The sequence below is a fragment of the Hirundo rustica genome, chromosome Z (assembly GCF_015227805.2).
Source record: "Hirundo rustica isolate bHirRus1 chromosome Z, bHirRus1.pri.v3, whole genome shotgun sequence".
NCBI lineage: Eukaryota > Metazoa > Chordata > Aves > Passeriformes > Hirundinidae > Hirundo > Hirundo rustica.
This window is the reverse complement of record NC_053488.1, coordinates 50,685,416-50,698,989: the sequence shown is the minus strand read 5'-3', so window position 1 is coordinate 50,698,989 and position 13,574 is coordinate 50,685,416. Positions and strand designations below refer to the sequence as shown.

The window sequence follows — 13,574 nt, the reverse complement described above, 5'->3', positions numbered from 1 at the left end:
GGGCCCTAAGGAAAAAAATCCTTCCAGCAAATATGAGGGGTAGGGACTATTTTGACTAGTAGTGTAATCATCAAACAGCAGTGAGCTTTTAACACCCCAGATAAATAATGGATTAATAAGACTATCAGCTTTATTTTAGGCAGTTTCACTAAACTTACTCTCTTGATTTAATTCAATGAGTTGGCAGTATTGGCACTTACCTGCTTCAGCTGATGTCCTAGGGTGACTTTATGATGCTTGTATCCCCAATTGTCTGTTCTGTCTGTGCTGTATATTGAGTTTTGTGCCTTTAAGACTAATTTTGAGAGTGAAGTAGGGCAAGAAGACATGCCGAGTTTGTTTTAAAAAAACTGCCTGACTCCTCCACATTCTTCTCCAGACTAAATGTTCAGCTAAAGCTCAAAAAGACTACAAGACAGAGATCTTTCTGCTTTTAGTTAGTTCTAGCTACCTAAAGCAGAGAAATTCCCTAGACTGATTTTTTTTCTTTTTCTTAAGACTGTTTAAACCTGCTCTGGACTGAAAAAAAACAGGGGAGCACTGGGTGCTGCACCTGTGGCCCACTGAGGCCTGTACCTCGGCATTTTCCAGCAGTGCCGGAGGGACTGGGACTGATAAAAGACTGAGAGAGAGCCGAACTACACCCACGGCAAGAACTGTCTCAATTTGCCATCTCACTCCAGAGCGAGAGATTTTATTATTTCATATTATACATTCTTTGTACTTATAAGCACTTTATTTGTTAGTTTTTTCCACTTTTCTCCAAAGAAGTTCTTTCCCAGACCGGTTAGGAGGAGGGGCCGTTTGAGTTTACTCCCCAGAGGGACCCTGGGGTATTCAAGGGTTTTCTCCCAAATTTACCCTAAACCCGGACAGCTGAATACTTTTTTTATCAATGCTTGGAGTTTATTTTTTAATTAAAGAAACTCTAGCCATTTTTGAGAACTGCTGACAAATCTCTTCTAGCGTATGCCCCAAACCCTTCAGTGAGCATCAAAACTGCATTAGATAGATAATACGATTGTTCTCTCAAGCTGCTGCCTTGTCTTCTTAAAGCTGGGCAGATCCTTGCTTTGTTTAGTCTTGTCTGAAACGTAAACATGCTTTTTAAATTAAGAGAATCACTTAGTTCTGCAGCCAGATTTCCATACGTAAACTGAAATAATTCTCCAATTAACCTGGTCTCCAGGTTCTACAGATGTTTTGGAGAAGAAAACATTTACATCTCTGTATCATAACTGAGAAACTAATTTTTATGTATTCAGGTTTTATAATGACTCTTTTTCTTGTTTTATCCTAGGCTGTCAGTAAATGATGTGTGTTCTCTGAAGGCAGAGAATGCCACCGAGGGAGGTACTTTAGTGTGATGTTTTCAATGACAAAAACAGCTAGTATCTTTTGATGATGTCACATTATATGCATACATTTTGCAAATTTATCCAACATAATTTAAATACACTGGATCAAGAGCTCCTGTTTTTCAATACAGGTGTACACAGTAGGTCCAGACTATGCTCATGCTGAGGCCCGTAAGTCTCCAGCTCTGGATGGCAAAGTAGAACGAGACAGTGAAGGAAAAGAAGTGAGATATCCAGTCATCCTGAATGCTAGAGAGAAGTTGATTGCTTGGAAAGTTTGCCTTGCCTTTAAGGTAAGCTGACTACTTTCCTATCTGATCAAACATTTAGTGTTAATTAATTGTTTGTCATGGAAAACCGCTGTAGGGTTTTAGTGCATGAGCCAGCAGTGGTAATTGCTGCAGAACTCCTACAAAGGTGAAAAGGTAAATTTCCATATCTGCCTATCTTTTTAATCAAGAAAGATTTGTCCTTTAATGTATTGAAAAGTTCTGGAAAAGTTGCTTGTGTTGCATTAGTTCCCTGAATTTTCATGTTGCTATTGTGCTCTGCTAGCCCACAGTGTATCTATTTGTGTATAATATTTTAACACATTTTGATAATAATAAGTTAGCAAAACGCAGTTTCAATAAAGTTTTTTAACTTCTATTACCTTGTTAATCGGGTACAGATTAATTGTTAATTTGGTACTGACATGATTAAGTACTTACTTGAATAAATTTATATTAATTTAATAGTTTCCATTTTTGTATGATTTCAAGATTGCTGTATACTTATAAGGATTTTTTTGTTTAAAACGTCATTCAATTTCTTATCCTTTCACCTGTTCTGTAAAAAGGCTTTCAGTCTGTCTCCTTTACCTCTCTGTGACTGTGATGGCATTCTGGAGCCTGTAGCATGTCAGCCTCTATCAGCCAAGTGGGCTTTGAAATCGTAGAAAGTAATCTGTTGAAATAGCTTCTAGTATCCTCCACTAATGATGTCAATAGTATGCTAATGTCAAAACTGTCTAGTCAAATTTTGACAAAAATGTTTTTCCAGGTTTTTTTTGTAATTTCTTGCCTGCCATCCTTATAAACTGGGACACCCCTTGAGAAAAGGGGACTTGTAGACCCATGGTTGCTTGAAGTTTGTGCTCATCTGAACTTGACCTTCAATACTAATACTGCTAGGGACATGCAGGAAGCATAAAATCAAGTTGGGGATAGAAAGTTAAAAACAGGAAGATGTTTGCATGATATGGAACTGACATAAGATACTAAGAGTAAAGCGTGTCATGTTTTTGTTAGGTTTTCAGATGAATACCCTGTTAAAATATGAAGTCTGTTTAGAATAAGCAATCCTAAATCACTTGAACTTTTATTCTTTAAAACAGCAAACAGTTTGTGGCTTTGACTTGCTACGTGCTAATGGACAGTCCTATGTCTGTGATGTGAATGGCTTCAGTTTTGTGAAAAACTCCATGAAATACTATGATGATTGTGCTAAAATACTGGGGTAAGAGTTTTCTGATTTATTTCAGATTTGCTTATTAACTCCCTTGCATATTACTGTAGTTTGTGTACTGCCAAATTTCTTATTATTTACTTATTAATATTAATTATTAATTAAAATTAAATATTATATTAACTCATTAACATAAACAATTAAAAAATAATTAAAGAGAATCCTAAGTCAGTAAATAAATACTAACTAAATTCCTTATTCCTAAAATCATCCCAAACATCTAAGTGTTTAAAAGTACTTAAAGCTAGCTGAATAAGTATTTTGAAAGCAAGATTAAGTTCTTAAAGGTAGCTGAGATCTTTTGAAGTAGTGAAGCACTGCTGGATGGTTGTGATTGCTGCTGTCTAATGTGTCCAAATCGCTGTACGTTGTCCTTGATCTGAAGCCAGTGTATAATTGTATATTTGTGGATTTCATACTTGCAAAACCAAACCGAAATTGATTCAAGGTGTCTTCTATCATACCATCTTATCTCTGCCACTGGAGGCAAAGAAAGATGTAATGAGGGATCATATAGAATTGGGTATGGAGCTCTGTGCCAAGAAAATGTTGTCCTCAAAGTAGGCAAAGCCCATTGTGACTGGCTTTACTGTAAGATTGCACTAATGAGATACAACATGACTTTTTGCATGATCTAATTGTCTGGAATCTTATTATGTGAAGGATTTTGCAAGTTTTTTCAAGATTTTTAGCAAGTATATTTTGGCTTATTCTACTATAAGAAGGACATTTTTTTTCCGTCTGCGTTACTGCTTATTATGTAGATATTAATCTGAAGTTCAGTGTATTTTAATGAAATATTTGTGAAACAGAACATTGGATGTACCATCCTTCTTGAGGTGGAGACTGCATTGTTATTTTATAGTTACAAGGAAAGACTGTTCCAATTTTTCCAGTTTTATCACAAAAACTTTTGAGAAACGACTGGTGAAAGATGGCAGTTAACTCTTTGATGAGAATGGCTTGGTAATTTTTAGGCACTTCTAGTTAGGCAGTGAAGCCAATTGTCTGCATATATAAATGAACAAGACTAATTCCTATCCAAAGAATTATTTTAGGAACTCGAGTTGAAAAGCCGAAGTTCGTTACAAATACAGGGCCAGCAGTCCAACATTGCTGTAGCAGTTATAATAACTCTAAATTATTAAGTGGTCTTTATTATACATTTAAAAGAAAAATATGTATGTATACATTCATGGCTGCTAATACTCTAAGACTACATTAATAAAAATGCACATATATATATATATATATCTGTTTGGTTTGGAGTTTGTGTGTATTGTATTAGCTATGCTTTAAACTTACTTGATTTGGGTTTTTATTTTTAACTCCTGTTTTAGAAATATCATAATGCGAGAACTTGCTCCCCAGTTTCAAATACCATGGTCAATTCCTTTGGAAGCTGAAGACATTCCTATTGTGCCAACCACCTCTGGAACAATGTAAGAAAATAGTAGCTACACCTGAATTGTTCAAACTGCCAATGTAACTTTTGTGTGAATCTTTTTTTCTTTTTACAAGGTATGCCCACATTGGCCTATGAATGCTTGTTTTGTGTGCTGAAAACAAGGAAGGAATCACAATTGCTATACCAGCAGTCAGAGTTTTCACCCTTAGTCAAGCTGAGTACAGAACAGCAAATTTTCTAGTGTAGTGTCTTTTATGCATAGCTTCCACTGCTAATCATTGTTCCAGCACCAACTTAATATACACTTCTAATAAACATGCTCTCTCATTTAATGATCTTCAAAATCATTGTTTTAAAAACTACTTAAAATAGATATTCTGTAGTTACCTAAGTCTTAAAATCAGTCTTAAAATATTTTATACCTTACATCATTTTCAGTTAACCTTGTATTCTTGCATATGCTTCCATCACTTCTGTAGTTACGTCAGATGACTACAATTTTGTCACTTGTCTTGATTGTGGTTGGTTTAATATTAAATAGAAGACCTTGTGTACAGACTTGTGAAATACAACCCTTTACATTTCAGGATGGAGCTTAGATGTGTTATAGCTGTAATACGCCATGGGGATCGAACACCAAAGCAAAAAATGAAAATGGAAGTAAAACATCAGAGGTGAATAGAATCTTGGTAAAAATTACTTTCCATATTTTAGAATATAGGATTGTGGGGCTAAGCAAGCAGTGAATTGACCAGGAATTGCACAATTACAAGTTGCTTTTTGTTTTGTTTTCCTCTAAATCTTACCGTTTTAGATACTGTAATATTTTGTGTAGATACTGCAAATAATTACAAGTATGCGCCTCTCTAATGGGACTGTCAACTTACTTGAGCAGATTTCCTTCAGCACATGCTGTGCCTGGTGAACAGTCCTGTTTGATTTTGTGGAAAATGCGTTTATGTCTATAAATGTCTTCATTAAAAATAATGCAGCAGAGAATATTTATGGTTCTCCATTAGAACATGACTTCTGTCTTCTTCTTTTTATCAAAACTATTCTTGTATGCAATGTCATATCACTTTTGGTACTTTTGTCAAAGTTTAATGACTGTGAATTTCTCATAGATACCATCTTGATAAGACGACTTACATAATTGACCTAGAACTAGGTGCAGTTTCAGTAAAAGGGAATTATTTATTTTGAGACTAGATCCTTGCATTTGGAACATGCTTGAAAAAATAAGAATGCTCACTTGGCATTTTTGGTCCCCCTACTTCTGTTTAGGATCATTCTTGTAGATTAAGAATTGATATAGCTGTGTATTCAAATAGTATATATTCAAATATGTAGAACATCCTCTTTTATTTTTAATATTTAGCAAGTCAGTAAGAGAACATTTTCAGTGCTCTTATTTCTCTAATGCATTGAAGACTTTCTAGGGAGATGGGATTTGAATAAAACTTGGTTTGACCTCTCTGTTGCTGGTTTTTAAACTGACTTTCAAATACTGTTAAGGTATTAATTTTAGATCACTTTAAAAGCCTCCTGTTCGAGTAGTAGTAATTTAATTTATTAATGGAATTTTTAAATTACTTTTCTTTATCTTGAAGATTTTTTGATCTCTTTGAAAAATGTGATGGATATAAATCTGGAAAACTGAAACTGAAAAAACCAAAACAGTTGCAGGCAAGTTTGTTTTTTGTTTTGGGGTTTTTTTTTTACTATAATATTTTGTAATTAGAAACCTATTTATTTAATTAAATCCTATGTTTCCCTCCTTTAGGAAGTGCTTGATATAGCAAGGCAGCTCCTTGTAGAACTTGGGCAAAACAATGATTCTGAAATTGAAGAAAGTAAAGCAAAACTTGAACAGCTAAAGACTGTGTTAGAAATGTAAGTGTCTCATTTTCAGGCATCATAGCAATGAAGTTTTATCTGGTGTTTTGACTTGTTTCACCAGTTACTGTGTGGATTACAATGTTATCAAGTACATAATAATGTAATAATTCAAGCACAAAGTTTTTGAAGAGAAGGGTTGTCATGTTTGAAATGGGCCATCACTCTTTTTTTCTTCTTGACTTTTTAGTTCAAGTTACTGCTGTACCTAGTGTCTCAGTATACATTCAACAAGAGAAGGTTACTTTTGTAACCTTCTAATGTCAAATTTTGTCTTGCATGTTTTTAAAATGAAAATACTTGTAAGCAGGATCTGCTTCTTGCAGTGTGGCATAATGACATCTGATAGACTCAGTAAGAACTTTCACCATGCTTACTTGCCTACTTACAGCAAATTTTGAGGATTGAAAATAAATAAGTCTTTGTATACTAAGCCTAAAATATTTAGTAATTAAAACAAACAAACAAACCTTTAAAACCCAACCAAACAAAGAAAACAACAGAAAAAATAAATAAGGCTTCAAGGTTTGTTAAATATCTGGGATCTTAGACTGTGAAATGGTAATAAGAATTTTCAATTTAAAAAAATATCAGGGAACAGACAATTATTGTTGAAATTTATAGTAATTGTTTTAAATGCTGAGTTTTGCTTGAGAATTCAATGGGCTATAAAACCAGTAGCCATCTACACTGTAAGACCAGTTTCTGGGTCCTGATAGCCACTGTAGTTTTAGATCTGAATAGATAAATTACTTGTGCTCTGTCCAATACTGCTTGTTATTGGGGGCAGGGGGATGGATTCCAGTTTCATGTTCAGTGTTGTAAAAAATAGAATTATATAGTATTTTAAGATGTTTCATTATAGCATAGTTGTTATTTCTGCTAATTCTGTGTTTGTTGAATTAATGTTTATTCTGAAAACTGCTTCAATAAATGTTAGTCAAATGCACAAATCATTGACCAGAGATTTATTATATCCTATTACAGGATTTTAGCAGTTTTGGAGGAAAATATTTTAAATGTTTCTCTCCCTCTTCCCTTCTCATTTTCCCCTGTTCCCACTTAAGGTATGGGCATTTTTCAGGCATAAATCGCAAAGTTCAGTTAACATATCTTCCTCATGGCTGCCCTAAGACTTCCAGTGAAGAGGAAGGTATTGTATTACTTTTGTACCTAATCACTTAGTATTTTGTGTATATAAAAAGTCATGGACTACTGGTATAACATGTCTTGATGTTAAGAAGAGGGAATATTTTGTTTTGACAGAATGTTTGTATGGTGTATTTCCTTAATGATAGAATGCTATTAAAGATTCATAATGTTGAAGAGATCCTTTGATGATGCTTTTCGTAGACCAAATATTTTTTGTACGTTTGGAAAAAAAAATTTAAATATACCTCACTACTAAACTCCTCTCCCTGTGTACAATTAGACAATAGAAGAAATGAGCCATCCCTGCTTCTGGTTCTAAAATGGGGAGGAGAGTTGACCCCTGCAGGCAGGGTTCAAGCAGAGGAGCTTGGAAGAGCTTTCAGGTGTATGTATCCAGGCGGACAAGGTAAAAAGAAAATTATAATAATAATTTAAAAAAAAAAATCAATTGAGTGTCATAAATCACTTTTGAAGATAATCAAGTGCAAGATGAAAGTTTGAGCAAAATGTTTGTTTGGTAGGAGATTATGCTGGATTTCCTGGATGTGGTTTACTTAGATTACATAGCACTTACCGACATGATCTCAAAATCTACGCCTCTGATGAGGGACGAGTTCAGATGACTGCAGCAGCTTTTGCAAAGGTACAATGTGAAATGGTATTTTCAGTTCTAAAATTCTGATATTATCAGATTTGTTTTTTCTTTTGAAGTCTGGGAGAGATTTACAGTTTATTAGAAAAAGGTATTTTCAAAGAGTAGTTCACTCTGAAAAAGTATCCAAATGATGTGCCAAACATTTGAAGTTCTTTGAGCAGATAAAGATGTTTTTTAATTAAACAGCCCTGTCTGAGGCACTTTTTTCCTGCAAGGCTCTTCCCCATAAGATTCTGTGAACAAGCTAAAGTCTGCTCACTTGAAGTCCTGGGCTCTAATGCAAGTATTTGTCTTGTTCACTTTTCCATGGATCTGTTATAACATCAGATTTCAGTTACCAAGACTGCCATTTACCCATCTACCTTTACTTTCCTGACACTTCTGAGTAACAGGTCCAGGGCAATGCCTGTGCTCAATAACTTATCAATAACCTCTGTCAAAGAATTGTCCTAGGTGTTTTGCAGAAATCTTGGTTCCTTATCCCCTGCAATATTGCCATGGAGGTATCCAGGGCCGAGAGTACCCATGGAAACAAGGACTGCAGTTAGGTGGCTTTCTCGACTTCTGTTAAGAAGGCGTCATCCATTTCCCCTTTTAATTTGGGTGGTCTGTTGCAGAGGCTTACTGTGATACTGTGCTTCTGCCTAGCTTCCAAAAGGTTCTGTATCTAGTGACAGCAAAAGTCCATTCATGTGAACTATTCTACCACATCTCTGGAATCTGAGTTAACTTAAAGCTCTACAAGTCTTCAGACTTCCTGTTTGTCCTATTTGTTTCTATGCTGCATGTGTTTGTACAGAAATATTTCAGCTATCTGACCTGCTTTTGCTTCGTCAGCAGGCTTGAAGAGACATGACATATTTCCTTCTTTATTCCAGAGCCCTTCCACTGTCAGAAAAGTAATAAAGGTTTCCAGTCTTCTTCATTTTAGAATTCTCCATTCACCTCTTGTTCAAGGCCTTTGATTATCCTGTGACTCACATGGCTTGGGCTTTTGCTTCTGTAGAGTCTCTATAAGACCCTGCCTGCTGTTTATCCTGCCAGATGCTATTTGGTTTGCAGACTCTTCCCATAGCTCCTCTCTGGTAACACGAGTCCTTGAGCAGAGCATGTGACCCACAAGTCAGGCAGCTGTTGCTTTCAGCCTCAGGGAGAAGGCATCTGCAGTCCCCACAATCCAAGACCTGAACAACTGGTGTTGGGGAACATTCTCTGTGACATGTCACCATCCCTGTTGCACCATCTGCAACAGTCCTGCACACTTAGCAGTATTTAGGGAGCTGTTTCTCTGTGAGTATATACGTTGTGCCCCTGTTTATCTAACCCATAGCTAAGTGATACCATCTTGAATTTATATTAGTGTTTTGGGCGCTTTTTTAAAGATATTAATTTTTTCATCTTCATCTGTTTGCCTGAATAATTGTATTGTTTGCTTCAGGGACTACTGGCCTTAGAGGGAGAGCTGACTCCTATTCTTGTCCAGATGGTAAAAAGTGCTAATATGAATGGTCTGTTGGACAGTGACAGTGATTCTTTAAGCAGCTGTCAACATCGTGTTAAAGCAAGGCTCCATGAAATTCTCCAGAGAGACAGAGAATTTACTACTGATGACTATGATAAGGTTAGCATATGATTAGCTTCCCATGAAATAAAATTAATAATTATGAAAATTCCTATACAAAAGTACTGAGCAGTGATTTTATGTATCTGTTTTGCAAAACTATTTTGGTGCTTGCAAATAATTTAAACTGCAAAGGTGGCTATACCAGTTGTGGCTGTAGATATTTTGTCCTGCAATTTGGGTATTCAGAAAGGTACAAACTTTGAAGTAGGAGTAGACAGAGATGTCATTTGTGAGCCTTTTTCACTGTTCCATTAAAAATATTTTAATTATTCAAGAAATAGCATTATATTGTTTGCTTTTTTGTAATCTTTATTTTGAAAATGCATGGTGGAACAAAATGTTTTCCTGCCTACTGCAGTTGTTTCGTTAATCTGCTGCAAGGTCTTTCTTCGTACTTAGAATACTAAGTTACTGAAAACCAGTAGATTCCTTTCAGTGAAATGTAATATCTCGTTAATGTGCTAAATTAGGAAATAGTAATATAGTTTATCTTGAATTAGTACAGAACACGTTATTGTTCCTGGTTTTTAATGTATTGTTTGCAATAGTAGTTTTCTTAACTGCAGTTAAGAAACATCTTTCAATTGCTCTTGCTCTGTCTCGTATGACAACTAAATACAAGTCTCAGATGTTGACTGCTATTTTTGAAAAAGTATTGAGAGCAAATTAATTAAGGATAATATACCCTGCATGTATATACTCTGTGTAGATTCATTTAAATATATGAAATATCATGTAAACCACTCCTAGCAGTGGATTCAACAGTAATTAGAAAATGCAAGGATTTATTGATGTTTGTTACATAGATATGATCAGGTTTGAAATGTGGCTGGAACTAATAGAGTGCTCTTTGGTCACTGAAAGTTACTAACCTTTGGAATTATAAAGCAATAAAAACTTCTGGGGTGTTCATTTATTTGTAGAGGTTTTTTATTTACTTGTGATTTGGGAAAATTTTGTCGGGTTTATTCCTCTTCCTCACTCCCTAATATGTATAAATAATAAATTTCCTGATTTACATCGTAATTGGGAAATAGGAACTGGAGTTTTCCGCATCCAAATTCCTCTATCCATTTCAGGAAACTGAGGAAGGTGCAAATAAGAGTGTGTTTTGTGTATAAACTACTATTTCATATCATCGGTCACTTTGGATTCTGCAGACTTTTCTGAAAAAAATGAGGTTAAGCCTCACACATACATTTACTCTATTGTTTTAGTGACACTCACCTTGATGGTGATAGTTTGTAGAATTTATAATTTCTATAATTAATTCAGTTCTGAAGAATATCTCATATGTTGTTGATACATGTGCATATAAGGCTTTTTTTTTTTGAGTTTGTGTCCTACAGTCCCGTAGAAACAAAAACCTAGGATAAGAACAGGTAAACTAAGGTACCAGTTACTATTGCAAATCTGGTTCCTGTAGAGCAAAAAATATTTGTGAGGCATGTAGCCTAATGATAATATTTCTAACTATTTACTTTTGTAAGCTTTTGAATACAGGAGTTACTTGAAATAAAGATATGGAAGCTTGCTAAGTATATACAGTTTTAAACATCTTCCCAATTTTCCTATCTTGGAATAAAAGAAATGGTTTTATGAATTCTTGTACTCACTCAAATTTCCTGTATAGAATTAGTTGCTCTATGAATTTTTATTACCATTGAATCTTTAGTAAATGGTACTACATTTTGATGTATTTTCTTAATGTCTCAAAGGTAATAGATAATTGATAAATTATTAAAAATATTCATAGCAACCAGCTTGAGTGCTTTTTCTCCAATACTTGGTATCTTTGACTTGTTCCATCTTATCTCACCAGGTCTTTCAAATCTAGTCTATACAGTTAATTTTATGTTTATCTCAAATTTCAGCTCACTCCATCTGGAAGCATCTCACTGATAAAATCAATGCAGGTTATTAAAAATCCTGTAAAGACATGTGACAAGGTCTATTACTTGATCCAGAGTTTGACTTCTCAGATCAGGCAGAGAATGGAGGACCCAAAGTCTGCAGGTACTGAAATGTTTTTTACCTGTATTTAGTTCTCTAAGTAACACATATGAAAGAGAATTGTAACGTAACTGTTCTTCACTAAACTCACTTTTAGCAGAACATTAGTCAACCAATAATGGATTAAGTATTTTCACAGTCTGATTTCATATGCATAGTTGTGAAGTAAAAAGCATGAGGAACATGTGGTTGCTTTGCAGGTGAGGGCTCTGGTGTTCAGAAATTCCAATGTTTGCAGAAATTCTTGTCTTAGTTATTTGAAATTCAGTATTTCACAAAGGTAATAGGAAAAGTTGCTGGTACAAGGGTTAAGTTATATAGGTACATCTTATATTTAACAGCCAATTGTGCATTTATGCAGTGCTGTTTTTTACTATCATAGTGGAGCTATGTAATTGTGATGCTTTCAGCACTAAAATTAATGTTATGCCCAGCTGTCCCTTCTTAATAGTAATGTAGTAACTTATTTTGATCCCTCTATAATTCAGTTGTTGTTACTATGTAATGAAAATGTCCTTTTGTTACTTGAATGGCTTTAATTACTTACAAGAGGTACATGTCTATCCAGATATTCAGCTGTACCACAGTGAAACTCTAGAACTGATGTTGCGCAGGTGGGCAAAGTTGGAAAAAGACTTCAAAACAAAAAACGGAAGATACGATATTAGCAAAATTCCTGATATTTATGATTGTATAAAATACGATGTACAACACAATGGATCCTTAAAATTAGAAAACACGATGGAGTTATATAGGCTTTCGAAGGCTTTAGCTGACATTGTGATTCCTCAGGTAAGCATTTTCAGTTATTAAATAGAAGAAAGTGTAGAATAAAGACTTTTTAAATTTTATTTTTTAAATGTCTACTTTGTATTTTCTTCTAAAGCTCCCACATTTTGCAATAATAGAAGCCTTTAACATTATCTGTTATTTTTCAGTAGCAAGCTGACTGGGATTTTTTAAGAAAAATTTGATTAATAATTAATTAAACTGTGTTCAGGGCAAACTTTTTCTAGAAATTTAAAGTGTGAACATGCCTTCTTCCTTTACAGCACTGTATTAAAATAAAATGGTTCATCTTCACCATTCATCATAGATTTAACTGTTGCCTTTGTGAATAACTGTTTTCTGAAATAGCCTTTAATTTCATTTCCCCTGCTTATAGAGATTTCATTTTTGGGCTCTTTGCAAATAACACTGGTAATCCTAACCTATGTAATTTAACGCATTTTAAGCTATTTTAATTTAAAAAGACCTTTCTTCTATTTCTAAATGTTAACATTCTGTGATGTGAATGTGGACATTATATTTCATAGAATTTCAGGCCAAAAGTGGACAAGTTAAACTTACATGCTGTGCAGGCTGTTAAACTTGGGTTAGCTCTAAAATCTTGTAGGTGGCAGGACATGAAATTGATTTGTGATAACAGGACAGGACAGACTAATGCTTTCCCCAAGTATTCCTCCAGTTACAGAGCAGTGTTGTAACAGAGGTATTTACCAATATTGTGTGCAACATGTGAAGAAAGTTCTTCTTCTCCCCATCTCTCAAAGTCCTTGACACAGAGGACAAAAATAGTAGATGCTTAGAATGCATTGTGTTTTGTGGGTCTGTTAAGCTGAAATTTTGAAAGTTAGAGAGGAGCAGGTAAAAACGAGGACACATACTGAAGGAAGAAAAACAAAGAAAACTTGATAGCCTACATAATGCAAAGGAAGAGTGCTTGTGTTGCTCTCTAGGCCAACAAGAAGATTCAGTCTAACTGTGAGAGCACTCTCATACCATGTGTAGTACCAAATATGAAGCTCCTGGAAGAACATATTTCTAAATGTTGATGATATTACATTTAATATCTATCACTAGTAATTTCCCAGTTGTACATAAATACAATTCTTGTTGTTATTTAACATAAATAGATGATCTTCTCTGGGGTGGTTTACCAACTAAAACAGACATACCAAA

General features: G+C 34.6%; 1 protein-coding gene across 12 annotated transcripts in view; it reads left to right on the top strand.

Annotated features, from left to right (window-relative positions):
- PPIP5K2 (diphosphoinositol pentakisphosphate kinase 2) overlaps positions 1-13,574 on the top strand; it is a 50,812-nt gene that overhangs the window by 18,963 nt on the left and 18,275 nt on the right. For all 12 annotated transcript variants that reach the window (XM_040091154.2, XM_058424143.1, XM_040091152.2 and 9 more), the window contains exons 8-19: positions 1,490-1,651; positions 2,734-2,855; positions 4,205-4,306; positions 4,860-4,946; positions 5,883-5,958; positions 6,056-6,165; positions 7,236-7,321; positions 7,601-7,726; positions 7,842-7,963; positions 9,414-9,596; positions 11,474-11,615; positions 12,181-12,404. In XM_040091154.2, the coding sequence (XP_039947088.1) occupies positions 1,490-1,651; positions 2,734-2,855; positions 4,205-4,306; positions 4,860-4,946; positions 5,883-5,958; positions 6,056-6,165; positions 7,236-7,321; positions 7,601-7,726; positions 7,842-7,963; positions 9,414-9,596; positions 11,474-11,615; positions 12,181-12,404 (1,542 nt within the window). The remainder of the gene's footprint in view (positions 1-1,489; positions 1,652-2,733; positions 2,856-4,204; positions 4,307-4,859; positions 4,947-5,882; positions 5,959-6,055; positions 6,166-7,235; positions 7,322-7,600; positions 7,727-7,841; positions 7,964-9,413; positions 9,597-11,473; positions 11,616-12,180; positions 12,405-13,574) is intronic.